Source organism: Myodes glareolus, chromosome 18 (assembly GCF_982192425.1).
Source record: "Myodes glareolus chromosome 18, mMyoGla1.1, whole genome shotgun sequence".
NCBI lineage: Eukaryota > Metazoa > Chordata > Mammalia > Rodentia > Cricetidae > Myodes > Myodes glareolus.
Window position 1 is genome coordinate 49930014 of NC_142043.1, and position 26764 is coordinate 49956777.

Here is a 26764-nt window from a genome sequence, read left to right on the forward strand (position 1 = left end):
GGCTTATATTGCCTTCTAAAATATAATTTATATTAAAAGTCTTGCTGGTTTTATGAGATTTCTAGGACATTCAGGAGGGGACGAGATGGAGATGATAAACTCCAAAATATTCACAGACTGTCATATCTTTTAGTATCTGTGTCTCTTTGAAGAACTGATGTTTTATCTTTCTTTATTATGAGAGTTCTTGTTTTTTAAAAAGATCATGACTTAAAAAAATTTTCCCAAAACACAAAAAGAAAGAGAAAATGTCTTCCTTGTTAACTCTGAGTCAAATATGTACTCATGTTTGAATGTATGATCAGCTCTGTATTATGGATGTTTTGCAACCACTAAGCAATCTCAATGTGGGCTGGTTTCTCTTTTCACACCTCCTGTTTTCCCTCTGCACGCTGGGGTCTTCTTGTCTCACATCTTGGCGTGCTGATCTACACATTCACAAATGACCTTGTATATTAAGAAACGTGTGCCTTGCGGTGCTTCTGAACAAAGGACCGTCACGAGCAAGCCTAGATCCTACTCTGCAGAGAGTTCCCTGGGCTCACATGGTGTACAGACGTGTGAGATGAATTAGAACTTACTAAATGACATGTCTAATTTCTTCTGTCTGTTATCTCTGGAAGTTCTCTGGCTCTGGCCATAGAAAGGGAGCTTTTAGCATAATGGAAAAAACAGCCCCTGGGCTCTGAGAGCTCTCAAACCCAGTGGTCATCAGCTCTGTGTCCTTGGATGCGTCTCAACTTATGGGGCATAAGTACATCTTCACAGGATTATTTCGGATGGCAGAATGAGACAAGTCACGAGATTTGTAAACCTTAGAACACCGCCTGGCTTTACCGTGTGTTTCATCCCCAACAACCAGGCAAACAGCTTTTTCTAGTTGTTTAAATGGGTGAGCAGCAGCCATGAAGGGCACACAGGGGTCAGGCAGGTGGCTAGAGGGAGACGTGGGTGAAGAGTAACGCTGACAGAGAGAAGTTATACATACAAGTTTTTGATACCAATTAGAAAATTTCATATGTGTGATAAAGATTCGACTCTATTATGCTACCTCCTGTCCCAGCAGAATTTAACACCAACTACCTCCCACCCCTGACAAGGCAGAACAACAACACAAGAATGATATAACCTGATACTCTTTCTCTTCTTTAAAGACCCTTTGGGCTTACTGCCAAATGTTAAAGATCTCCGCAGTCTTCATTTGCTGGCTTCTTACTGTAGCTGAAGGCACGGGGTGCTCCCAGCTACAGTTCCAAGGTGATTGCTCCCATTGGTAGTGCACTGGAGAGGAAGTGAGAAGCTTTAGCAACATCTGATAGAGGGAGCAAATGGGTGCTTTTAGGAGTGTTTTCTGGTAGGTCAACCTTGCTCCAATTGAGGGCCCCACACATGTGTATATGGATGGGCAGCAAAAGCTGGACTCAGAACATTTTGTGTGTATGTGTGTGTATGTTTGTGTGTGTATGTGTATGTGGAAGGACTTTGGGGATGCAGGCAAGGATAGATCTAGGAGAGGTGGGGATGTGTTGAGGGGTGAATATGATCAAAATACACTGTATGCACAGATAAGATTCTCACAGAATTTGCAAAAATGATATATTAAAATGTTTAAAGAAAGTGCTTTGCATCAGGAAATGAAGGGTGTACATTTGTAAGGCTCCTCTGGAGTCTTAAGGATATTTTTTCTTCTTTTTTTAAATCATTTGTCAACTTGTGAAGTTTCTGGGAAAAGTTTGAAGGTGTTTAGTTTTTACAAATTAATGCTTTTTTTGGATCCTTGGGAGAATGACTTCTAATGAAAAAGTTGCAAATAACAGTTTGGTTTATATAATAAAATTCCATTTGATTTCAGACTCACAAAGAATAGATTTGTAACCCAGTTTAAATTTTGTTCAGAGCGAAATCTCAGTGTAAGGGATCAGAACAATCAGAATACACTGCAAAGAAACAAGAAACTGGAAAACAATTAAGATTAAAATTAGACTTAAATAACAAAAATATTGAATAGCAAATAACTTATGCAAAATATGTTACAAAATCTGGGATGCTAACTATTCGACACAAGTACCATGACATTTGTAGTTACATTAAAGTTAATGGTTGCTTCTTCCATTGTTTTGCTTCCCCCCTCGTTTTTTCCCAGCAGATAGCTGTTTTACAATTTTGAAATTCTTCCTTCCTGGTGTTGTTCTTAAATTTGCTGTAATTGATCTGTGTGAAACTGTGTGCATACAGAAAGTATTTCTTAGGAGGAGATAAAAAAATTAAGTTTGACAACGTTTTTCACTCCCTGTTTTTCTCTCCCAGTTTTGATTGGTTTGAGCCCTGTTAGACTGATGTTTTCGTCCTCTACTTCTGATGTCATGAATATTGTTAAACCATGAAAAACAATGCTTCTTTTCACATAATAGTGATTGACACTTGCAGTTTTATATCCAAACATTCAAAACTATATGATTATCATGGACAAACTAATATTTCCAACAATAAACTGTCAGGTAGACTAGAGATGTCATTTCAGCTGTGAAAAATTCAGGTTTTCTTAATTTGATTCGCAATCATGTAACTAATACGTGATTTAGATTGATGTCTAACATCGCTTGCTTATTGTTTTGGATAATTTGTAGCTAAATCCCCAAATGCACAACATGAACAAGGAAACTGTAGACTGTTACAGTCTATTCTATAGTGAGTTTTCTCCACTAAGCAAATCCCTACTGAAAGAACTAGACTTTTAACGTTCTTTCTCAGGTGTGGCACACAATAAGAAAAATTCTGTATTTTTCCTTTGAGATATTACCCAAATATAGCTTTACCTTCTAAAAGAAAACCTGCCTTAAGAACCAGGCACTGTTTGAAATGACTTGTGGTTATTTTTAGATTAAACCACTTTGGGTTAATTAAGAGAAAAAAATTGCTACTGTACAATTATACCGTGTCCTCCCACCTTGGTCTGACAAGAAGGAGATGTATCAGAAGTTTCTTTGTCACTGTAGCTGCCCTTCTGAAGTGTATCAAAGTCTGTTGCTGTGGTTACGACCTTTGTTTCTAGTGATGTTTGGTCCATGCTTTCCTCTACCCTTAACAATGGCTACTCAAAAGTATGAAATAATGAGTCATTCATTCGGAAATACTTTGTTAAAATATCCCTCTTTATCATTACATTTCGCTGCTTAGAAACTAGGCTGTAATTCAAGGCAACAGTTAAGTCTTAGAACTGTTAAAAAATTCTGATTTTTTTTCATTTATAAGAAAGACCTGTCTATGTAACTGAAGAACCTCTTACACGTCTGAACAATTAAAACCTTTTTTGGTTAATGTATTATTTCTGGAACAAGTAGATAAAATTCTATGCGGTAAGCATGATAATGATAAAAATCGTGCATTGTTCGCACAGCACAGGTTTCAGAGTCAAGGTTTCTGGGCACAAACGCAGTAACAAAACAGCCCCTACAAAACCGAGTAACTCTCAAGAACACAAGAAATAATGTTTGTTAATTTAAAATTTTAGAAACGGAAAGGTGTAAAGTAAAGCATAATTAAATTATGGTACTGTACATACCAGTTGTTCCTAGAATTGAAATTTTATAATATGAAAAAATACATTAGCGCTGTACAATTTTTACACATAGGTAGGATGAGTTTTGGAAAAAAAATGTTTTTTTTTTTTTTTTAGGGCCATTCTCTGTCAAAGTCAAAAAAATACTGCACAACTTAGCTAGTTACAAAGTATAGACTTGAAACAATTCATGTCTTCATTTATTTCATGAACCAATCTTGGAATTTTGTTTATTTGAACAGGGGACTTTTTGTTTTGCTTTGTTTTTGAGAGTTGCAATGAACAAAATTTCCTCTCTCTGTGGCTGAGGTTACAGTTTGGTAGCAAGTCTGGGCGACCGCTCGGCTGGGTCAGGCCAGCTGTGGTTTATGGTCACTGATGCGGCCAGCTGATGTGATTGTGCTCAAGTCCAGCTCAGTCTCTAGGTGGCTCTCCAGCGTGTCTTCCTGTGCGTTCGTTTCAAAGGACTTATGGGACAGAAGTTCATGATGGACCCCACAGTAACTTATTGTGGGCTGGTCGTATGCCAGAAAGGTGGACACATTCATTGATAAAGGTATCTGGGAAAAAAAAATGACATGAGAAAAGTCAGTTATCAAAAGACAGGCAAGCATCCAGGGCAAAACTTGGAGACTGCGCAGTGTGGCTCTGCCTATCCTTTGTGCTTGTCTCTGTGGCTCTGCTGTCCCCACAGTGTCCTGCTCCTGTCCCCCATTTTCACAGCACTGAATTCAATATGGAAGCTTGAAGGCCTGAGTAGAGCTGCTTGAGTCTTAAGTAGAACCTGCAGGTAAACAGTAGCTTCCATGGTTCTAAAAATGATAAAATTTTTCTCCATCATAAGGCCGAGAAAATGTTTTCCTCTTAACTTGTCTGAAATGTGTTGTCAAACTAAGAAAAATATTATGTGGTTATTTATGCAATTAGGGTTCAGTAAAAAGGTGATCCCATATCTTCGTTATGAATCAGCACCACCTCCATGTCTTCACCCGCCTGCCCCATTGTCCTGCAGGTCTCTGATGCAGTGGGTTCTGATTTCTTACCAGTTCCCCGGAGATGAGGGTGCAGTTACTTCTCACACCTTGCTTTGAGTTTCAGAAGAGAACTGTCAAGTCCTCCTGGCTATGCTTACTCATAATCCTTTAATTCTTAGTTCATTAAGATTGGTCATTGAAATGTTAAGCTCTGTGGTTTGCCTTCCTATCCAAAAGAGCACGAGAACACCCGGAACAAAGAGACAGATGACTCCCGCAAAGGTCGACCAAGCTGCAAAGCGTGAGGCTACTTTGAAGGGCTCGGGGTCCAGCTGGGGAAAGGGCTTCTCTACTAACCAAAGACAGCAAAAGCTAAAGAGTGGGGCCAACAGATGCACCTACAATGATTATGTACAGAAGGGACACAGGTTAGAGACAACAGCATCTCAGGTACAGCAAGATGCCTAAGTCTAGAGGACGTTTCTGCTTATATTCTTGGTGAGACAAAAAGTTTCAAAAGCACTGAGGAACTTTTAGCTTCAATCTTCCTTTGCCTGCTGTGGTATAGACACTGTTTAAGGGTCCTCCAAGCTTAAGGTGTTGACATTTACGTTTCACTGTGACGTACTGAGATGGTGGGAACAACCTGACTCATGATCAGAGCTGGGCTTTCCGGGAACTGAGTAGAGTTAGTCAGTCATTAGAGTACACTCCGGATGTTGAGTCCTGGGGCTTTATACAGGAAGAGACAGAGATGCAGCAGAGGGAACCTTAAAGGGACACACACAGTCCCTGACCCTTACCATTTGAAGGTCTGTACTTGACCAGCAAGAAGGCTATTGGCACATGAATCTTTGAGACTTTTCACCTCTGGAACCCCTTAGTCTGAATTAAACACCTTTATTTGTAACTCAAACATCTCCCAGTGTTGTGTTACTGTCTCAGAAAACAGACAGTTAATAATTGCTCATTCACATTGCTGAATTTCTTTGAATGAAAACTTGTAGCATTCTTGTTTGGCAGATGGATAAAATGTCTGTGCATATCACACTAAATGCTGCTCTGGTCTCAGCTGAGATTAGAGCACAAAGCCACGTGAGATAGAATGCCGAGTCTTTATTACCTGCTTCTTCACTCTCTGCCTTCTCCTTTCTGGGAACACAACTGCCTCCATCTCTTCTTTCTCCACCCCTGACCTCTCTCACTCATGTTTGTCTCTCCTTTCATAAAAAGTGTTGTTTTCTTCTTTTCTCTTTCAGTACAAATATTCTTTTCTTTGAGATCATTTATGCTGAGTATGTCAATGTGTCAAATGTCTAGGTACCAGTCCCTGGAGATAGAAGTACGATCTAGTTCACCCAATGAAGCTCCTGTGCAGTCTTTCCTAGTTTTATGAAATTCTAAAATTTGAAACATGAAATTATTTGGCACGTGAGTCAAATACAAACAATAATAACCATTAGAAGACCACACAGAAGATGCATAGCAGTAAAATAGGATACTTATATTCAAAAGCTTCTTTTTGTTATAGATGAGTTAGCTCTGATAACTAAAATGCTATCATGTAAAAATAATTGTGCAGCAAGAATATATTTAAGCTATCAGAGAGAAAAGCTTAGAAGCATTATTAGGTATATAGATTCATGTCAACTTCTGGGAAATGAGGACTGGGTGACATGCCGTGGTCATAATCTGGAATTTGGAAGGCCCATGGTTAAGTTTTGGCATACAATATGCCATGACACATTTATTTTCTGTGTGTTTTTATGCACACCCACATTTTTCTGCTGCATGTAGTATCTAAAGGCTACTGGTCTCTAGAAGGCAAAATCCTACTTTGAATCATAGCAATTAGGTGGCTAACTCTGAGTATATACTGAAAAATCCCACATTTTTCTTATTGTTGAGTATATATTATTTGATAAATCTTATACGTGGATAATGTTTCGATATCAGGGCATGTTTACATTTGATATTTCTGAATTTGGGAGAGTTCTTAAAAGATGTTTTCATTTTTCCTCTACAACCAAAAGTGGATCTTAAGGTTAATGAAATATTATTATCACCAGAATGACATAGAAAGATATAGCAGGGAGGAAAATCTAACAGCTTACCACCTGTCAATATGTCACAGATATTCTTTTCAGGTTGACTTAAATGGTTTTGAAAATGGAAGAGTTAGTATTGGGTATACATATATATATATATATATATATATGCTTATGTTTACACATATATGCATTAAATAAGTGTATATATTTACATGCATTTGTATAGATGTAGATTTGCACAATATATACTTATATACATATATTCATGATCTAGTAGCTAAAACTAGTGCTTCAAAATCATTTAAATGAAAGTCTGACAAATAAATTGTAAAGATACATTGGTTTAGATAACTGTAACATATTTGTGTTGCCAATGTAGGGTATATACACATATCTACAGATGTATATAAATATGGTATTAATATACATATGTATATGTATTTAGTAACAACGTTTTTAAACTTAAGTTCAAGTAAACTTTTCCTGCATTATGAAAAATTTTCCCTGACCTTTTTATTGGCAAGGTAAGATCATTTTCTTAAAAAAATATATCAGTGTGTTAAATTTATTTAAGTTGTTTCCAAATTTCTTATTCATAAACATTTCATACATATATGAATAACATGTGTCTTCTCTATTGACTGACCTGCTAGGTAGAGATACCTTGAGCCCTGTTCATATGTGAGGCACCCAATGTTATTGAACAGACGAAGTGATTCAGGTACTTAGTAAAGTGACTGATTTTCTTTTTAGTTTTACAAATTGCATTAACTTTCAAGCCTTCAGATACTTACTGTAATTTTTAATTAAAGCACATTTTCTTTTTTTATATGTGTGTGGTGTGTATCCATGGGTATGTGTGTATGAATATTTATGTATGTTTGCATGTGTGGAGGTATGTATTGTGTGAAAGTGCATATGGAGTCCCAAAGTTGCCATCAAGAACCCTCTTTTGTCGCTCTTCTTTCTTATTCATCGAGTCAGGGTCTCTCAATCAAACCCAGAGCTTGCTGATGAAGCCTTGCTCTGAGGATCCTCTGTGTCTACCTTAGGAGGCTGTAAACTGTGCCCACTCAACATTTATGTGGATTTGGGGGATTCAAAGTCCTTTAACTATTGAAACATTTCCCTAGATATTTACTTTAAAAAATGTGATTGCCAACCTGTAGCCATGTTTTTTTCCTTATCATCTATAATTTGAAAATTATTTTTTCTGATTCCCCATGAAAAGTACTACACGTTTTTGATGGATTTCCTTCTTCATACCAACATCATAAGATGCACTGAATACTTTATGTGTGATACTAGATTCTTAAATGAATCAAAGTGGGAAAGTCGGATGCCAACGATATAACATGCTCACACTTCAAGACTCAATACTTCCATGTATAGTAATGTATGTATAGGGTTTTTACCAGAAAGAGTGTTTGTCTTTTCCTTCCCATGATGGGTCAGTTGCCTGCAAACTCAGCAGAATGGAGTAGAAGGAAGCTCTCTTCTTTTTGTTTAAATGATCTAAAATACCAGCATGTAAAAACTTCATAGACTTTTGATGTCAGGTAGAACGCTGGATGCAGAGGTTTAGGCAACTACCGGGGCTCCAGCCATCTGTTCTGACTTTGGATTCTATCAGTGGGACGGATTCTTGTACTAGAGTGTGGCTGATGGTTGAGTGGTGATGGAGAAAGCACCAGCTGGCATTAAACAAACATATACTGGGAGGGTCAGAAGCAACATATACCAACCCCATCTGCTGCCAAGTACAGCAGAGGCGGCATCTGCAGTTCCTTCACAGGCTTGTCAAGTTTCCTTTTTCTGTTTTCAGATTGGCTGCGTCGTCTCCCCCCCCCTCTCTCTCCCTCTCTCCTCTATCTCCTTCCCTCTTTTTCTTTCCTTCCTTTCTCTTTCCTCTCTATCTCTTACTTTCTGTCCCTCACTCTCTCTTTTTTTTTTTTCAATCCGGGTCTTCTTATATGCTTCCCCCTGTGCTTAAGGCATACAATAGTGAAGTGTAGGTAAGAGAGAAAATAAACAGAATTTCCCTGGTTCCAAAGTAGCTAGTGGAAATGGTTCTAGGAAGGGCAATAGGTCATTTAACTTTAATAAGGCTTTAATAAATTCTCCAGAACTACAGCTAGACTTTTCACACAATCTTCTCTAAAACATTGAGATTCTTCCTACTCTTTCTTTGAGGGAACGGTTTCTTTCAGTACGTTTCTACCTGATAAGACTCTCACTTATGGTTACTTCAAGTTTCCTTTAAACCCTTAGGTCACTGTTTTCAAAGTGAGGTAGTAATTATTGGGACATAATTTGTGGAGACTCAGGTATATGAAAACTTGCTTTCATAAAGAACCTGAATTAAGGAATCATTAAGTGCTATTTTAACAAAGAGCTCTGTTTAGTTACTTAGGCGATTTCCCTTAGGAAAAAATACTTTAATTCCAATAAGTTAGTGTTATTTTGACATCAGTGCTATTTGCCTTAGGAGTGATTTTACCAGTAACTATGTTAACATCAATAATATATGCTGTTTACATAAAAGATTTATAGTCAAAGTTACCAGTAATTAGTGCTCTTCCCCGACTCACATCTAATATTTAATCCTATATTTATAAAAGAAAATCACAGCTCTTAAAGTTTCTGAGTTGCGATTAAGAGTTCATTGTGGCCTTATATTCTCTGTGTGAGTTCTGCTTGTGAGGGTATGCTCATATAGACATGCACATGCGTTTATCAAGTTCTAATTAAAGGCATTCCTGCCTGTCCTATGTGATCACAAGTGTTATTTTAGGCCCCCAATATATGAAAAACAGGACGTGGCAGTTCATCACTCAAAAAAAGAATTAAAAGTCTCTTTTTCTCTGTGCAGAGTGAACGGTGAGAACTGCTTTCCTGTTAAGGGCATCTAAGTGGAGTTTTAGGAAATATAAATATTCTAGTCTAATGTTGGAGCAGAATTCCCACACTATTAGCATAGCTCACAAGGGAAACTCTTCGGGGTTTCCTTGGTCACAAGCTCTCTGCCCGGGACCCTTCCCCTCCAAGGTCGTTGTAGCTATGGCCCTTGAGGGCTACAGTGAAGGTAGCAGACACTTAATGAAGGGTCCTTTGAGAAGTACCCTTTCTCACACTGTAATTCCACTATCTTAATTATAGGTTGGAATTCAGAAGCCAATAGTCTTACTTTTGTTTGCTCACCTACAAATCTAAATGTCATAGATTTTTTTTAATTGATTTTATCTTTTATTATTTTAAGACAAAAAGACAGGCTTTGTGACTCCTCCCTTCTCTTTCTCCCCATTTTCCTCCTCTTTTCCCTATCTCCTCCGTTGTCCCTCCCTCCCTCCCTCCCTCCCTCCCTCCTTCCCTCCCTCTGTTTCTCTCCCTCCCTCTATCCTTCCCTCCCTCCCTCAGCCACAGTCTTTATTCCAGACTGATCTTGAACCACTGATCCCTCCACCTCAACCTCTCAATTGCTAAGGTTCCAGGAAAGCACCTACTACATCTGACTGATGTATGTCTCCAAATTTGTCTCCTCCAGTGACACTCAGACCTTTGACTGTAGACATGGCCTCCCTCCAGGGGCCCCGTTTTCTACCAGGAGTATTAAGTCAACACACTTTCCCCATCCAGCTCAACTCCCGTTTCCAGTTCCAGATGTCCCCTGGCTTTCCACTTCTTTTAGACACAGTTGTTGGGGACTGCGGACCCTCAGACCCTGAATTTTCTAGGACAGAAATGCGAATGCATTTAAACACTTAAAACCCATTTCTACATCTAACTAAATATAAGCAACATATAATTAGCAAATGTTTTCTTTTTCACCTTTTTCTTTCAAGGAAATTTTATTAGAAATATTTTTCTTTATTTGGGGATAGATGTGGAATTTGAAATATATATTATCCTTGGAAATTAACTTCCTTAAGTATATTATTTTATAGAAAGATAGGGACACATGCACTTTATCATGATACTACCTGTAAAGTTTTTAAGGAGGCTGTAGCTTAAAATGTGCATATGTTGATAATGCTACTGACCACTTTGACACCTGTGCTTTCATTACATTTAACTGATTCTCTTGGCTAGATCCCGGTCTTACTACGGTATCTGCAACATTGTTTGTAAATTGGTCAGCAGCGTTTGCTCTCCTCCTATAAAGCATGGTCTTTGTGGACAGGCTACAAGTTTTGTTTATAGTTAAAATAGATTAATCCTTCTGTGACCTTATCTGAATAGTATTAAAAACTTGACTTCCCACCGGTTTACTTCTTAGCTTGACAAAGTGTTTCACTAATCATTATTTTGGTTTCTAAATGGTGAGGAAGCTGATAAAAACCTCAGTGCTGCTGGAGGAAAGTTCTGTGAGCCAGCATCACACCCTCGCTTGGGTTTCCTGCTGAGTGTCAAAGTGCGCTGGATAGTTCTCTATTTAATTTGTTTGAGTGCTGCAGCAGTTCCTCTGTATAGCTCCTCTGATCACAGCCATAGGCATTTGCTCCAATTCTTTTTTATTTTTTAATTGATTTTTATTGACCTCTACATTTTTCTCTGCTCCCCTCCCTGCCTTTCCCCTCCCTGTCAACCCTCCCCCAATGTCCCCATGCTCCCAATTTACTCAGGAGATCTTGTCTTTTTCTACTTCCCATGTAGATTAGATCCATGTATGTCTTTCTTAGTGTCCTCATTGTTGTCTAAGTTCTCTGGGGTTGTGATTTGTGGACTGATTTTCCTTGCTTTATGTTTAAGTTTAAGTGGTTTAAAAACCACTTATGAGTGAGTACATGTGATAATTGTCTTTCTTGGGCTAGGTCACCTCACTCAAAATGATGTTTTCTAGCTTCATCCATTTGCCTGCGAAATTCAAGATGTTACTATTTTTTTCCTGCTGTGTAGTACTCCATTGTGTATATGTGCCACATTTTCCATATCCATTCTTGGGTTGAGGGGCATTTGGTTGTTTCCAGGTTCTGGCTATGATAAACAATGCTGCTATGAACATAGTTGAGTACATGTCCTTGTGGCACGATTGAGCATCCTTTGGGTATATACCCAAAGGTGTTATTACTGGGTCTTGAGGAAGGTTGTTTCATAATTATCTGAGAAATTGCCACACTGACATCCAAAGGGGCTGTACCAGCTTGCACTTCCACCAGCAATGCAGAAGTGTTCCCTTTGGCACCTACCAGGGCACTTGTACACAATCTTCACCATGATTCATTGAACATTTAGTATGTGTCAGATAATCATGTTTTGTGCCAATCTTAGGTTATCGATTTTAAGTCCTGTTAGCATTTCACAACAAATGTAATCATCCCCATTTTACAGCTGAGAAAACTAAGATTTTGTTTAAATAATTAGCTTGAAACTGTTCTCCTGGCGAGTTGCCAAAGTGATTTGATTACCTGACTACTTAACGGCTACATTTCACCGTCTACTTTTCATGTTCTATCCTGCTCAGCCTTACAGACTAGGGAGCTAAACATAATATGTCCAGCATTATTTTGCACCGCTTCCACACAGCCTTCTTATCTGCAGTGGTGTGAGCGCTAGGGCCTCCTATGTTACCCCATAGTTCTGTGCTATTGTTTCACACTCAGGGTCCTCAGAAGGAAAGCAGAATTTATTGTGGGTTCATGCGAGGAGACAGATATGGCTTTAACAAACTGTTCTGTGCTTCTTGTGAAATTAATTATCTGTCCCTTCAGACTAGAAAAGACAGTATTCATGTTGGAGAAGGTTTAGGCGTGGGATTGAAATCTCCAAAAGACTCTTGTGTTCATGTATGTTAAAGATTGCTCAGGAGAGCTGGGGAGGAATTCAAAGTTAAATTTCTGTGTTGAGTTGGAGATTAGTAGATATTCTACCAACTGTGTTTAGCAACTCCAGACTTCTGCTCCTAATTACGTGCGAGCACTAATGTTTGTGTCTTTGCACTTGTGTGTATGCACATGACTACTTGTGTAAATAAAGGCCAGAGGTCAACTATATATTTTATTTTTTTAGGTGTCACAGATGTCATTTCTAAAACAGCATCTCTCACTGACCTGGGAATCACCAAATAGGCTAGGTCAGTTGGCTAAGGAGCCCCAATAATTTGCCATCTCTAAGTCTCTAGCTCTAGGATTTTAAGAGTTCTTCTATGCCTGACTTTTAAAATGTGTATTAGATAGGTTTATCTGTGCTCAGAGGACAGACACTTTGTCAATTGAGCTATTCCCTAGTGCCTTTCTTTTAGACACACACACACACACACACATACACATGCACACACACACACATACACATGCACACACACACACACATACACATGCACAGACACACACACACGCACACACACATGCTACAAACAAAATGTGGTTTGTGTTGTTTCATATTGAACAGTACCATTTTGATTGTTTTCCACAAGAAAATCCTTTCTTGGTAGGTGTTGTGGGACATCAGGACAGGAAATAAAGAGCAAATAGGAAGAAGGCAGCTTCTGTTTTCTAGTGAAAGTGTAGGCCAGGGGCAGGCAGAGGGCAGAGAATAAAGAAAAGCAATGGTTAGGGTGGGATGGACAATCACGATACATATGTGTTTAAGGATGTACAATGCATACATTGTGCCCTGATTGGCTTCTATTAACAGCATCATTCATCCTTTAATGGTGGCAAATGGAATGGCACCCTTTTCTGTTGGAGACTAATGTTACTTTCCGGATTTATTGGTGAGTCAATATTGCCGAGAAGTGATTGGCTATTTACTTTTATGGACTTTTCAATAGAGATCATATATTTGAGTTTGAAAGGATTTATTTGAAGAGACATCTTCCTTCTGGAACACTCAGGCATTCTAATAGTTAATTGGTATTCATAGAACAGACTGCTGAATCATTAATTTTAATTATCTTGATTCTACTAGTAAATTATTTTAAAAACATTTTCAAAGGGTGCTTCATTAGGAGTCTGAATTATGTTCTCTGTCTTTAAGCCTTAAGTAGATCCAACTAGATCCAACTTTAAAAATCTTGTTAGTGTTTTATAATTCCTAGTTATAATCTGGCCCTTAGTACTCAATTTTGATATTTTTTTAACTGCTACCTTATTGCCTAAAGTTTCAATTGCTATTTTGAGATTACAAGAAGGGAGTAATAAAGTTTTCCAGTGTCTGGAATTTGAGGATAGCATGAAAGGAAAGCACTATTTGTAGGAGCAATAATGATTCAAATGGCTTTGTGTATGAAATGATGAGTTATGGTAAACTCCTGCAGAGTGCAGTCATGAGACAACAAAATAAATTGAGAATTCCATTTGAAAGGTCATAGTTTTCCTTACAGCAAAACATATTTAGAGCACATATGTACACACAATTCCCAGATTTAGTAGCTCTGTATCTACTAATTTGTACTCAATTCTGCTCTCATTGCGTCTAAGTAATGGGAAGAGACCTATGAACCGAGGGGCTCTTTATCTTTGAAATAAAAAAAAAAACCTAACTGAAATATTTGAGTGACATGGCCACTTGGTAAAATACTTTGTATCCTAAAAATAATTATTTCATTTCCGTTTTGCAGCATGGGATGAATAGGAATTAGCTATGTGTGTTCTTTTCATCAATAATGCTAGCATCTACAAAACAAACCAGAAGTATTCAGTCATTTATTCATTTCAAGAAAGGTTTGCTTAATGTCTATTTGGAGTTGTGGTTGTAGTTGTTATTTGTTGTTGTTGTTGTAGACATAGAAAGGTGCCACGGTTTGGTTCTCATGGAATCTGCTTAGACCTGTGCCTTCTAGACACATGATTAGTCCAGGAGAAGAGACAGGACTCTACTAAATAGAAGCACATTCCCTTTCCTCCACTCATTCTTCTTTTTTGCTTTTGTTCCTAGTCATCTTCCTCTGAATTATTAAGTATATTCAGATATACTTCATGGTAGGCATTTCTATTTTTTTAAATCAGCTGTTTTGAACATGCTCATATGCAGTCCAGGCTGACCTCAAAATCACCACATATCCAAGAATGCCCTTGAACTCCTATTCTCTAGGTCCAGTTTCTGACCAGTACTAGAGGCATGTATCAGTTGTATGTGGTGTTGGGGATGGAACCTAAGGCTTCCTGTCTGTCAGGCAAGTTCTTTTACCAACTGAACTACACACCCACTCCATCAGATAGACTTTTATAATTCTGTCCTCTTCCATCTTTATTTGTTTGTGCTCTATTTCACGTTAGATTATAACTTTCTCGAATTTGTGTATTATTGTTTCTCTGTTGCTTTTGAACTCCTGGTAGTTGGGTTTATTTTGCTAAGAATTATCATTATATAACACAATCAGAACCGGAGTTGCTGCTTTACGTGGACCGGCAAGGCTGAGGACACAACAGTTATGAAGTTTGCTGAGTCATGTGGAAAGCCCACCCAGGTTCCTCTGCGCTGTCTCTGTGTGGGGCTGTCCCCATTGCCGCCTCTTGACATCTCCCTCTCCGGCTTGTTGGCCTCACTCTTGGTATGCATCCTGTCACATCTGTCTGCATTGAACACGACAGCCTCTTTCTTCCCTTGCCTCTGGTTTGCGGCAGTTAAGATTCTCACAGCATCAAATGGCTGTGACAGAGGCAGCCGCACAGACAGCCCAGCTCCATCGTCGCTGGCATAATGGCAGCCAGCGGAAGAGGAAAATTAGGATAGTCACGTCAGCCACTACATTCTCAGTTTTGAACACACAAGAGCATTGCATGAAAAGAATTGTATTTCTACTTCATTATTGGTTTCTAAAGGTGTTTGTATTTTACATTAGTATATGTGCATACTGTACAGAGCAAACCTCATGATTCTTAAGTTTTTTTCTGTTTAATATTGTTCTGCATGATTCTGTGAACTTAGTTTTAAAAAGTTGAATGAAAGAATAGACGAATGAGAAGGCATTTAGTACAAACTGTGAAGAAATGAACAAATTCTTGTATTGCTGGGCTTTATGGAGACTGTAAGACTAAGGCAATATATGAAAACCTAATTATGAAAAAAAATCAAGATGATATAGCCTCAGGTTAGAAATAATGGTTGAAATGCAATCTATACTATTGTTGAGGCACATAATACCTTGTAATGCTTGGATTCCTCTTTAAAATTTTAATTATTTTTAAACTTTTTATTCATAATTAATGTTGTAAAATTGGCTTTATCTTGAATTATTTTAATATTTATTTAATTATGAAAATTTCAAATTGAATATTTGAAGTATGAAACCTTAAAATGAATATTAAAATGCAATATTCATTCTTGTGATTATAAACTTCAGGGTGAAATTTCTTTTTTGTCCTCCAAAATTTTCTCTACTTGCATTTTTCAAACTCTTTTGTGCTTTCTAGAATTCTTCATGATCTCCAGGAGTTTGACGCATCAGCCAAATTAGCCCTCCTGGTAATGGGCCCTACCCTGGACCTTTCTGCATTAACCTCTGTTTTATTTTTGTAATGCCAGTGAATAGTGATGCTTCTCTGTTACTGAAGCTGAGCAAAATGCCCCAAACAGGGTTCATTTACATGCAAATTTCTCTGCACGGTCCGATGCCTACGAAATTGGCACCATTGCCAGGTGAAGTGATGAGACCCAAATTGAGACTATGGCTCAAAGGCTCTGCTAATCTTAGAGCCACGTTTCCAAATCTGTTCCTTTGTGCTGCTGCGCCGTGAGGTGCGGTGGCTAATTGGCTTGAAAACATTGTTCCTTGACTTTTTTTCCCCCTTCTAGGGCAGGAAGGAGAGTTAGAACAGCACACTCATGATGCAGCAGTCGATGTTTTGAGTCCAATTGCTGTATGCCTGAAAGCCTAGAAATCACAATTATTTTAGAAACTATAGAACAAGCAACAGACAACTGTGGTATTGATCCAGAAGAGACTGAAACAGATTTCTGTATGTGTATGACTGACAGGGCGGTGTAGTCTTAGAGGCAGACTCTGTGTGAGACCCCCCTGGTTGATGACATTTATGATAATTATTATAATAATTGATAATCTGTGGTGGTCTTTACAATTCCAACAGTTTTTCAGATGTTTTCTTCCTTTTTTTTTTTTAGCTTACTATGGTCTCAGCATTCTTATCAAACAGATTCTGTGATTCATTTATTATTACTGTGTATATCTTATATATGATGTGTGTAGGGTAAGGGTTGGTCCAAGAATAATTTTTTGAAGTCGGTTCTTATTCCACCATTATGCAGGTTCTGGTTATTGAACTTGGCTCAACCAACTTGTCCCGCAGGTCCTTTACCTGCTGAGCCATCCCCCCAGCTCCGATTCTGCATTTCTGCACGCCCATGTCCAAAGACATGTCCTGTTTGACAGGACTCTGGCATCCCAGTCTGAGCAGCAGCTCTCATTCCCTGGACCACAGTCGCTATCTGTGTTCCAGTCAGACACTTCTCTGTGCTGAATGTCTTCCGATACACTGTGAGCCCCTTCAAACATGACGATAGAGCACCCACAGTCCCGGCTACTCAAGAAGTAGTGAGACCGGGCAGCAGGATTGCCTGAGCCCAAGAGAGTTCTCTAGAGCCAGCTGGGGAAACACAAGACAAGATAAAACAAAGCAAAACGAAACAGCAATATCCCGATTCTTAAGAAGTTACTCTTCTCCGCAATACGAAATTAGAGCACTTTCTAAACCTTGTACGGGTGTTCCAGTGGTGGGACTGTGTGCTGATTAGTACTGAGCCTCTTATTAAGCTTATTATAAAATTAATTCAGAGTTTAAATGAACCTATCTGTAGCTAATTGGGGCAATATTATAGACATGTACCAATCTGCATGAAAATGCTGAATTTGAGGTCAAAGAACAGGCCCAATGTCCATTATGAAAAATCACTCAGAAAAACTTAATTCTGCTACGAATTTCTTATGAATCTATGTTTATATATACATCGGTATGAAATACTTCTCTATGCTTTCGTCCATGCATCCATTCACACACACACACACACACACACACACACACACACACACACACACACACACACGTACCATCTGCTATTGGCTGCTCTGTGGATTTTAAATGAAGGAAACCAACTCACGTACATCACCTGCAAGAAAAGTGTTTCTCCTGGGAGGTTGTCAGGGTGTGATGGGGCTGGAGGGTAAGACCTGCCACTGCTCTGAGGTATTACACCTATGCCACTTGAATGAACTGACCATTTTGGGATCATTCATACATTGCCGCCATTTTGTTGATGTTCATCTTATCTGTCTTTCTAGATTGTAAACTCAACAGACAATAAAGGCTTCTCAGGGCTTGTGCAGGCTTGCGTGTTGATAGAGCTTCGGAAATTCTTAGCAGAATGGTTGAAAAGGAATAGGACTTCTATAATGTGTACTATGAAAGGTAAACTGATATGTAATTACTTTTTCATGTCACATATAGCAGCTTTTTTTTTTTTAAAAAAAAAAAGTCCTAACGAAATAACCCCTACTATTACGCAGTTGTTGACATTTGCACAAATTCATTGTCCAGATTTTAGTGTGTTTTGTTTCTCCTCCATTTGAGGGTGGCCATTACTGGGCAGGAGGATGGTGTCTAGTGGTCACTAGTGTCGCAGTGAAGCTGCTCCACCTAATTTCAGCCTCCCTTGTCACCTTCAAACCTGATCATCACAAGCCGTCTCATTCAAGGGGGGCATTTCCTTTTACCCCACTCCATAGACTGTGGCATGTCTTTCATTTCTGAGAGATGCTGAATGAGCTGAATTATTGTTTTTTTTTTTCTCACACTGTTGTTTGATGTACATGTGTGAGTAGATAATTCCCTTTCAATTCTGCTTCAATCAAAGCTAATTTAAAAATTAGCTGCATCACAAAAAAAAAAGTGAGGTGTTACTTAATGGTCTATCTTGTTTCATTAAACAGTATAATTATTTGGTTTCAACTGGAGGTTAAAAGTAGGCACCAAATACATTTTTAAAAATAAAAATGGCTGTTGTAGAGATAACTTGGTGGTCATAAGCGCCCGTTGCTTTTCTAAAGGACTGGAGTCTAATGCCAGCTCCATAGCAGCTGGCTCACTGCCAATGATGACTCACACTTGAGGGGATTTGATGTCCTCGTCTGGGCTCTTTGGGAGTTTGTGTGTGTGTGTGTGTGTGTGTGTGTGTGTGTGTGTGTGTGTAGCTGTGTGCACATGTGCATACTAATAAAAATTGAAAAAATAAAAGTTTTATTAAAAATAAAAAAATACATTTGGGTTTAGAAGACCAAAGCCGTGTGATGATTTTTACAACAGGATACCCCATGTAGGGAAGGTCTTCACACCCTTGAACATGGTTTGGCATTCAGTGACTTCCATGGACAACATGAAATAATCAGAATAATTAAAGAATTGTGGTTGTAAAAGATCTTTAATCAGTTCCTTTGCTGTGAGATTCTTCCGATTTAACCCTTTAATTGGTAACCCGAATGGTATGAGATCATCCGTGAAGGAAATCCTGAACCTTGATTTACAAAACAAGTTTTAGTTAGATCATGTATGGGATGCATGCTCCCCCCTGAGGGAAGCTCAGTCTTTTACGCACACTGACAATGTATCATGTTTTATCCTACTGACTCTGTCATTGAAATATCTACAAAAATCTAAAGATATCTGTTGTCAGAGTCTCAAGACTGGACTGAAGAGTCACAATGATCTTTAGTTTCTCACGCTTGAAGATGTCTCACATGAAACAATAGAATTATTAACCGTGTTTAATCTGACTTTCAGTATCTGAGTCTCTACCTAGGTCTCAGTTTTAAGAGACATTAACGGTGTTCTGATAATGCCATGAGATACAGACTGATGCATGCTGGCAATGGTTAGGGACTTTCCTAGGGATGTCTTTGGCATTTATTTCCACCGTTCCTCGTCTTTATCCACCATGTCTGTGAATTTCCATCCCAGACACAAAAATGTGCCAAGCACTTGAAGATAGTGTCTAGAGAGTAGGTGTGAAGACCTGTGAGGGTACATTGATGACTCTGTTTAAGATTCTATCACCATTCAAACCCTGAATAAAAAATTAAAAATAATAATTGTCATGGTTAGTTCCCACCATCAACTAGACGCAACCCAGAACCAGCTGGGAAGAGAGTCTCAATGAGAGATTATTTAGGTCAGGTTGACCTGTTGGTGTCTGGTGTGTGTGTATGTGTGTGTGTGTGTGTGTGTGTGTGTGATGGGGTTTGGAAGACAAAGCCTGAATGGGCAGTACTATTCCCTAGTTTTGGCGTTTGAAGTGTGTATGCGTACAGAACTCAGCTGAGCGCTAAGCATGCATGTTTTCTCTTTGTTCTTGGAACTGCCTCCTTTCTAAGGACTGGAATGTGGAATTGTAAGCCAAATGAACTCCCCTTTTACTATTTTGTGTTTTGTCTTGATATTTTTCACAGCAACAAGAATGAGAGTAAGAGACAGATAGGAATTGTAGACTAAGTGAGTCAAGGAAGAAACTGCTTTTAGCGCTTGCTGGTCTGTGATTGTTTCGACGGAGACGGTTGACCCTGGCATCATGCTTGCCTTATGAAAGGCTCCCAGAAGAAGGCAACTCTTCCTTGAACTGGCATTGTTGACCCTGGACACTGGTCCAATTCTAAACTTAAATTGACCAATGGCCTTATGTATTTCCAAGAGGGAACTGAATTAATTTCATTCTTACCTCATTTAAAAAATGGTCTCCTCTTATGCTTTCATATTTGGTTTAACTATTTGCAGTTCAATAAAATAAGTATCACTTTTGTAAGGAAGTGAGACTCCAGAAGGTTTATAATGGGGAACCATTCCAAATGCTTTAAGAGCAAAACTAATACATTTTGACTGGATTGTTTAACAATGTATTGTTATTATTTGGAACAAGGCCTTTCCCCAAGCTTGTTCCATGCTTGCTTTCTTGTCATCTTCCTTGTTCAGCCTTAGAAGTGCTGGAATTATATTTTAAGAATTTCTTAATTTTTTTAATTGTTAAGGGACCTTAATTGAGACTATAGTAAGAAGAAATCTTCAGTCACCGGATAAAATCACTAGGTCCTTTACACTGAGTGGCCGTGGTTATGTGGTAGCTGAACAATTCATGTCTCCTTCTAGAGGGCAATTTGAAGACGTAAATTTATGGCTGGGACTGATGCTTAGAAGCAGAGCACTTGCCTAGCATATATAAGTCTCTGAATTCCATTCCCAGCACACCTATACGCATCTGTATATGAAAAACAAATTACTAAGAAAGAACATCACACATATAAATCACATGTTAAAATTCCGAGGATACTGTTAGAATGTGTTCAGTGGATAGCAAGAAAGGGACACACGGGCATAGCAACTTCCCGTTTGAGGAAAGAGGAGGGACATACTCCGAAAGGCACTGAGATGACATATCTTAGGCAGTAGCCAGTAGCAGTGCAAAGCTGCTGTACCTGTCACCTGGGTATTGATTGTTTCATCCTCACCTGCCCAATGAAAAGGCAGCTTCAAGCATGACTTTAGGATATAAACAGTATGGTTTTGAAGAAAGAAAGACTCCCTCCACAGTGAATTAGGCCCGTGGTATTTGGGGGGATTCAGAGTTTATGAAGTTTAATAATGCAGAAGTCTTTAAGTATAACACAAGCCTTTTCACAGTCCCTTGATCACGCTCGCCCTTCCTGACCCTTAGGCAAACATCTGCTTTATTGTCAGAGCTCACAGGTGGCTTAAGATAGAGCACACAGTTGCAGTAGAAACGCCTGCCTGGTTCAGCATCAGATGATGCACTTAATGGTTCCTGCTCACCAGAATCTTCTCAGTCTCTTGGCTCATAACTTTATGGCCTGTCCTCTGGACCCATCAGGCGATAGGCGTATCCCACCTGTCCCATCTAACATTTGGACACCTTTGGACAACTGATATTCTAGAATTGCCCACCTTCTGCTGATTTGGAGCAGACACCTTATTGGTTGTTTTAACTCTTCTTCAGGAGGGAAAAAACCTTCCTGGAAATCACACATCCCCTGTCTCATTCGGCAGGGCCCTCTCCTGGGAGGCACAGGAGGTGTCTGTAGGACTGACATCCCTTTCAGAACCCCGTGGAGTACTTGGGAATTTGATAGACAAGAAAGTGGTCCTCGACCTCATAGTACCGTGAATGCATTCCTAAAGACTGGGGCCTCGATCGCAGCCTTTACAAAATCTGCTTGGGGGCTTAGGGTTTTAAACTTATGGCACAAGTGATATTGATGAAGTGTTTTCTGCCTCGCCCATTAGCTCTCCTTCTGCTCAGCGCTGCAGCGAAATCACAGTTTGCACCATGGGAATCACCGAGGCAATGAATCTAGCACTCATGACTTCAATACATAATTGAGAAGAAAGCCCAGATGGACTGCAAGGGAGCAAGCAGTTGTTTAAGCTAGCTCATGTATCTGATAATTAGTAACTATAACAGGGGAAGGGAGCGACAAACGCAGGGGTGGTCAATCTAAAATGCGGGATGAAAATTACTTTGTCTTTAAATGTTTTAAAACTCTCCACACAACATTAAAAGAAGATCTGTATATTTGAGAAAGACAGTGTTCGGGTCAATGGGTTTACAGGCTCCACTTGGTGTCCAGTTGAATCTGCTAGTGAAGGCAGCCCAGGGATTTCTATCCTGATCATGAACTAAGGGTCAGCAGCTGGGCTACTACGTCTTAGAAACCCCATGAAAACTAAGCATGGTTCTTGTTTTCAAGGAGCACCCAGGCTCCCAGAGGGATGCATGACTGTGAGTGGAAGCAGTGGGGGAAGCTGAGCTTTCCCCTGTGGTCCGGAAGAAGACACGATCAGTTCTTCTAGGCTGGGGTCACGAAGGGCTTAGCAGAGGCAAGGCCTAAACTGAGGTCTGGAGGGTTACAGGACAAAAGTAGCAAGAGCATCTGGGCAGGGCACAGGAGTATGGGACAGCATGGCTGGTCGGGGTGGGGGAGCAAGACTCTTGCAGACAGCAGTGCAAGATGCGTATGGAGGAGAAACGACAGGCTGGCGTCTAGGCTGCGAGAGCATAGATACATGGTAGAAGAAGAGTGATGAGGTTAAGAATTATCATGGGCTTTGAAACACAGCCTGAGTCTTCAACAACTTACAGACAAGTAAGCACAGGCATGTCAACCTCTGAGAGCCACGATGTTGCTGTTTACTAAATGCATGTAGCAATCGCCACTTTGCAGTTTTGCTGTTACTTCAGGGTTGATAAAGGTGTGCTTCCGAGGATAATAAATGGTCAGTCCATGAAAGAGATGATTGTTCTATCATGACTGATTCAAACACCCCGCAGACCCTCTGTGTTCTCTCTGCTTGCCATTCCTACATTGCTGCTTGAGTACATAGCCAAAGGAAGCGCAGAGAATTAAGCAGTTTTTAATGCTCTGCCAATAGTCGTTTCTCCAACAACTACTGCCATTGCCACTTCAGTCTCTATTTGAGATGCCATCAAATTGAAGCGCTCAAAAAAATTATAACTTTTGTCTGTCAGACCGAAGGAAGGAGAGAAAAACGATTGGACACTGTCAGAACTGTTGGCTTATTAGCAGGAAGTTCTGGTGTCAAACACTCAAGTAGATATAAAGGCCAGAGAATTTCAATTGTGGGATAAGATACCAAGATACTAACTTCTTGTTTGGCCTTAGGGACAAGTTACTTTATCATCTGTGTTTACCCAAAAGATGAGAAGGAGGGTACCTACCGAATAAATACCCATAAGCAGGCTGATATGTAAGAATGCTAAGGAATAAAATAACAACTTTCCGCTCCAAGAGAAGCACAGTCCCTGTATGCCAGCAGGTTTGTATCGATGTCAAGACTCACAAAACAGCCCAAGTGGGAATTATTCACATAGTTCAGACTTTGGTTAACATCAGTTTCAGTTTCTCCAAATGTCTCCCTGACTTCCATGGTTTTGTTCCATATTTCAGTAGCTCTGTTTTTAAATTATGAACAGTCAAATCACCACAGAAGGTGGGAATTAACCCACAGCGGCTTCTTTTTCCACCCCCAGATAGATGCTGTATGATAAAAAAATAAAAATATAATTTCAGGACCAAACTAAGAAGAAATTGTCTGTAACCTAAAACATAACCTGCCACTTTATGTAAAAATGGATCGATCATTTTCTTTCTTGAGAGAGAGAGGCATTCTAAAAGAGATGCTGGGATTGAGGTTGGCTGTCATCCAGGTCACTTCTTGTCTCCTCTGCTATAGCTCCCTCTTTCTCATCAGGAGGCACGTTTAATTCTATCTACTGTGTGAAGTCTTTAGAAAAAATCCCCCACACAGCTGAACAGTTATGCAACCATTCTTGCCTGAGATGAGACAGTTTTGTGTTTGAGCTCTCTCTGACAAGTCTTGAACATCTCTCTGTGTTAGTGATTACCTTTTTTTTCTTTTTTTCTATTTGGATTTTTGAGATAGGGTTTCCCTGTATCTTTGGAGCCTGTCCTGGAACTAGCTCCTGTAGATCAGGCTGACCTTGAACTCACAGAGATTCGCCTTCTGCTGCCTCCCGAGTGCTGGGATTAAAGTCAGGCGTGAGCTACCACCCCTACCACCGCCAGGACTGTTAGTCATTACCTTACAATGGTTCAAGTCTCTCCTTCCATTATATCACAGCCTCCTGAGAATAACTACTTAATTTTTCTGTCTTAACCTTTGAGGAGACTTGCGTATTTTATTCTTCCTTAGGCCTTTCTAAACCAAGACATACAGTTTAACCTAGACTTGATGTCTCCCAGATCACAAACCTTAGGCTTGTCTTCTTGTCTTCCTCTGACCCATAACAGTGTGTTGGCAGCAAGTTGAGCCGTGGTCACTGATATGTGTTTATGATGCTTCTGAACAATCTTCTTGTGACAATCAGAGTTTCTTATTCATATCCTGTGCCCATAAATCACCCTTATAGCTCCCTTCCCCAATAGAGACAGAAGAACATTCCAGAAGGGAAATAGGAAATGGAAATCTTACCTCTAAAACTTGCAAATATAGATTATGTTTCATTCTAGATATTATGAGTTATTGGTGCTTTAAATTCATGGTGTAGGTTCTAGGTGAAGTAGGAAAAGAGTATATTAGACATTGTTTCCATATTTGAGGAAATTCTTAATGAAAGAAAAATATGATTTTCAGATGTCCCCTAATCAAATGAATTGCTGCTGTATTGCAGTGTCCCTCCCTCTCGCTCAAACTTACGTGTGAATTGCTAGTATCACCCTGAATTTTAAGGATTGGATTGATAGCTCATCTGGAAAATAATATAAAACACAGTAATCGTCTGAACTCTGCTTGTTTGTGTAACTGAGAAGGAGTGACATTCTCTTGGCCATTTCCTCAGCCACTTCTTTTGCTGGTCTTTTTTTCTCTTATACTAAATAGCAAATGTTCACAGTCCTGTTTCAGAGCTGTGGACAACATACACTGGTCATATAGGGACATCGCAGTCGTGCAATTCTGCAAATCCACGAGAGACTTGGGGGTTGATGTCTGGAGAAGGTGTTCTTCATGTCACATTTATTTTTATTTGTTGAGTTCAAGCACAAGTCTTTGGACCATGCTTATATTTGGGAAATTTCAATAGTTTTGAAAGGTAAAGAGAGCAAACTGACGAAAGTTTAGACAATTAGTATTGACTTGTCCCAAGTGGGATTTTGTCTGGGACTGCATAGTTCTCAGGACCACTGTTTTTCCATAGGCTATTTAATAATTTTTATTGATACTGGATGGTATGAATTTATTAAAATAATCAGAAGCCAATGGAGGATTTTAAGCAGGAGACTGACACGAACTTGACTTCACACAATAGCAATGTAGAGAAAAGAGGAAGCTAAGGACGCCTATGTGCAATGGTGTAAGGCTGCTACTGCAGGGTCCATGACAGAAGCAGACGCAAGAGCAGGGGATAGTGGCCATGGAAGTAAGAGAGAACTGGAAGGTTTCAGAAGCCTTGGGGAGAAGGATAAGAGGCAACAGGATCAAGAATGGAGGTGATTGAGCAGAGAGTCTCAAGGATAATGTTTAAGATTCAGGATGCAGGTATGCCCTTCAAACAGGATGCAGGTATGCCCTCCAAAACAGGATGCATTTGAAGCCCAACAGGCTTGAATTTGCTCTCACTATGAGTTTGTTATTAGACAGCATAAAGACAAAGCGATTTTGATAAAGTTGGTGGAGATATTTGGGAGGCAGGTTGTTCGATTCTGGCCATCAGAAGAAAGGTCTGTCAAAGCGCTCAGAGCTGCCAGTAAGATGGTGTGTCAGCAGACTCCCTTATTCCCATAGAGGGCCTTTCTAAAGGCAAGTCAACCATTCCTTTAGAAATACTTTTCTAGTTTATGTTGTAATTTTGTTGTTTTTTTCTCTCAGTCAAAATATGGATACCAGCCATATCCCCACTGCTGTATTTGGTTCCCCAGAATTTCATTCTATATAATATTGTTTTAATGCCCCATTTATCTTTTGTTGGAATGAAACAAGATTATTAAGCAAAAATCTGCATTCATATTTTTGCCACACCCTTACAGTTTTTAATGTAAGACATTGCTATGTTCTCAAATGAAGCTGACTTATTTTCCATTTCCTTCTGCGTTTCTGGAAATGACTCATGCAGATTCAGTTATATATTTTATTCCTACCCATGTCATTGTAAATGTGGCTCATGATGCTGGTCGGCTTTCCCACCTCCTCTGCCATAACCAACTCAGTGACTTTGAGTAAGCCACTGTCTTTATTGGCCTCTGGATTGTACTAATAGTACAATCTTCTAGAATCATTCCAGCCTTGAGATCTGTGAAGAGAAAACTTGAACAAACTTAGGGATATGGATGAGAGAGGGTTTGTTCAAAAGTTTTAGCTCTTAGGAGGAACTGGATCTCTTAAAATTATTGAGGATGTAATAAAGGGGACTTTATAAGATCTTTCTCTCATCTTTCTACTTATACTCAAAGCCCTAAATTGTAGCTAAAACGAAGACGGAGGTTAGTAATGTTCCCAGAAGCAATAAGCAGTGCTGCGTTCTACTGGAAAATTCTATCATTCTTTTTTAGAAAAGAGAGAGGTTTATATAAAAATGGAGAAAAAGGAAATTGCATGTGCAGATGTAAAATACCATCTGTGCTTCTGGATCTCCTCCACGCTCCACACCTTCAGTGAAAGAAACTGTTGATTGAAAGCTCAGATTTTGCTGGC

The 26764-nt window shown here is 39.3% G+C and overlaps 2 protein-coding genes across 4 annotated transcripts in view; one reads left to right on the top strand and one right to left on the bottom strand.

Annotated features, from left to right (window-relative positions):
• Positions 1-26764, top strand: part of Ctnna3 (catenin alpha 3) — a 1405098-nt gene that overhangs the window by 396801 nt on the left and 981533 nt on the right. The window lies entirely within an intron of this gene.
• Lrrtm3 (leucine rich repeat transmembrane neuronal 3) overlaps positions 1580-26764 on the bottom strand; it is a 172170-nt gene continuing 146985 nt past the window's right edge. The window contains exon 3 of the mRNA XM_048451591.3: positions 1580-4119. Within this exon, the coding sequence (XP_048307548.1) occupies positions 3910-4119 (210 nt within the window). The 3' untranslated portion in view covers positions 1580-3909. The remainder of the gene's footprint in view (positions 4120-26764) is intronic.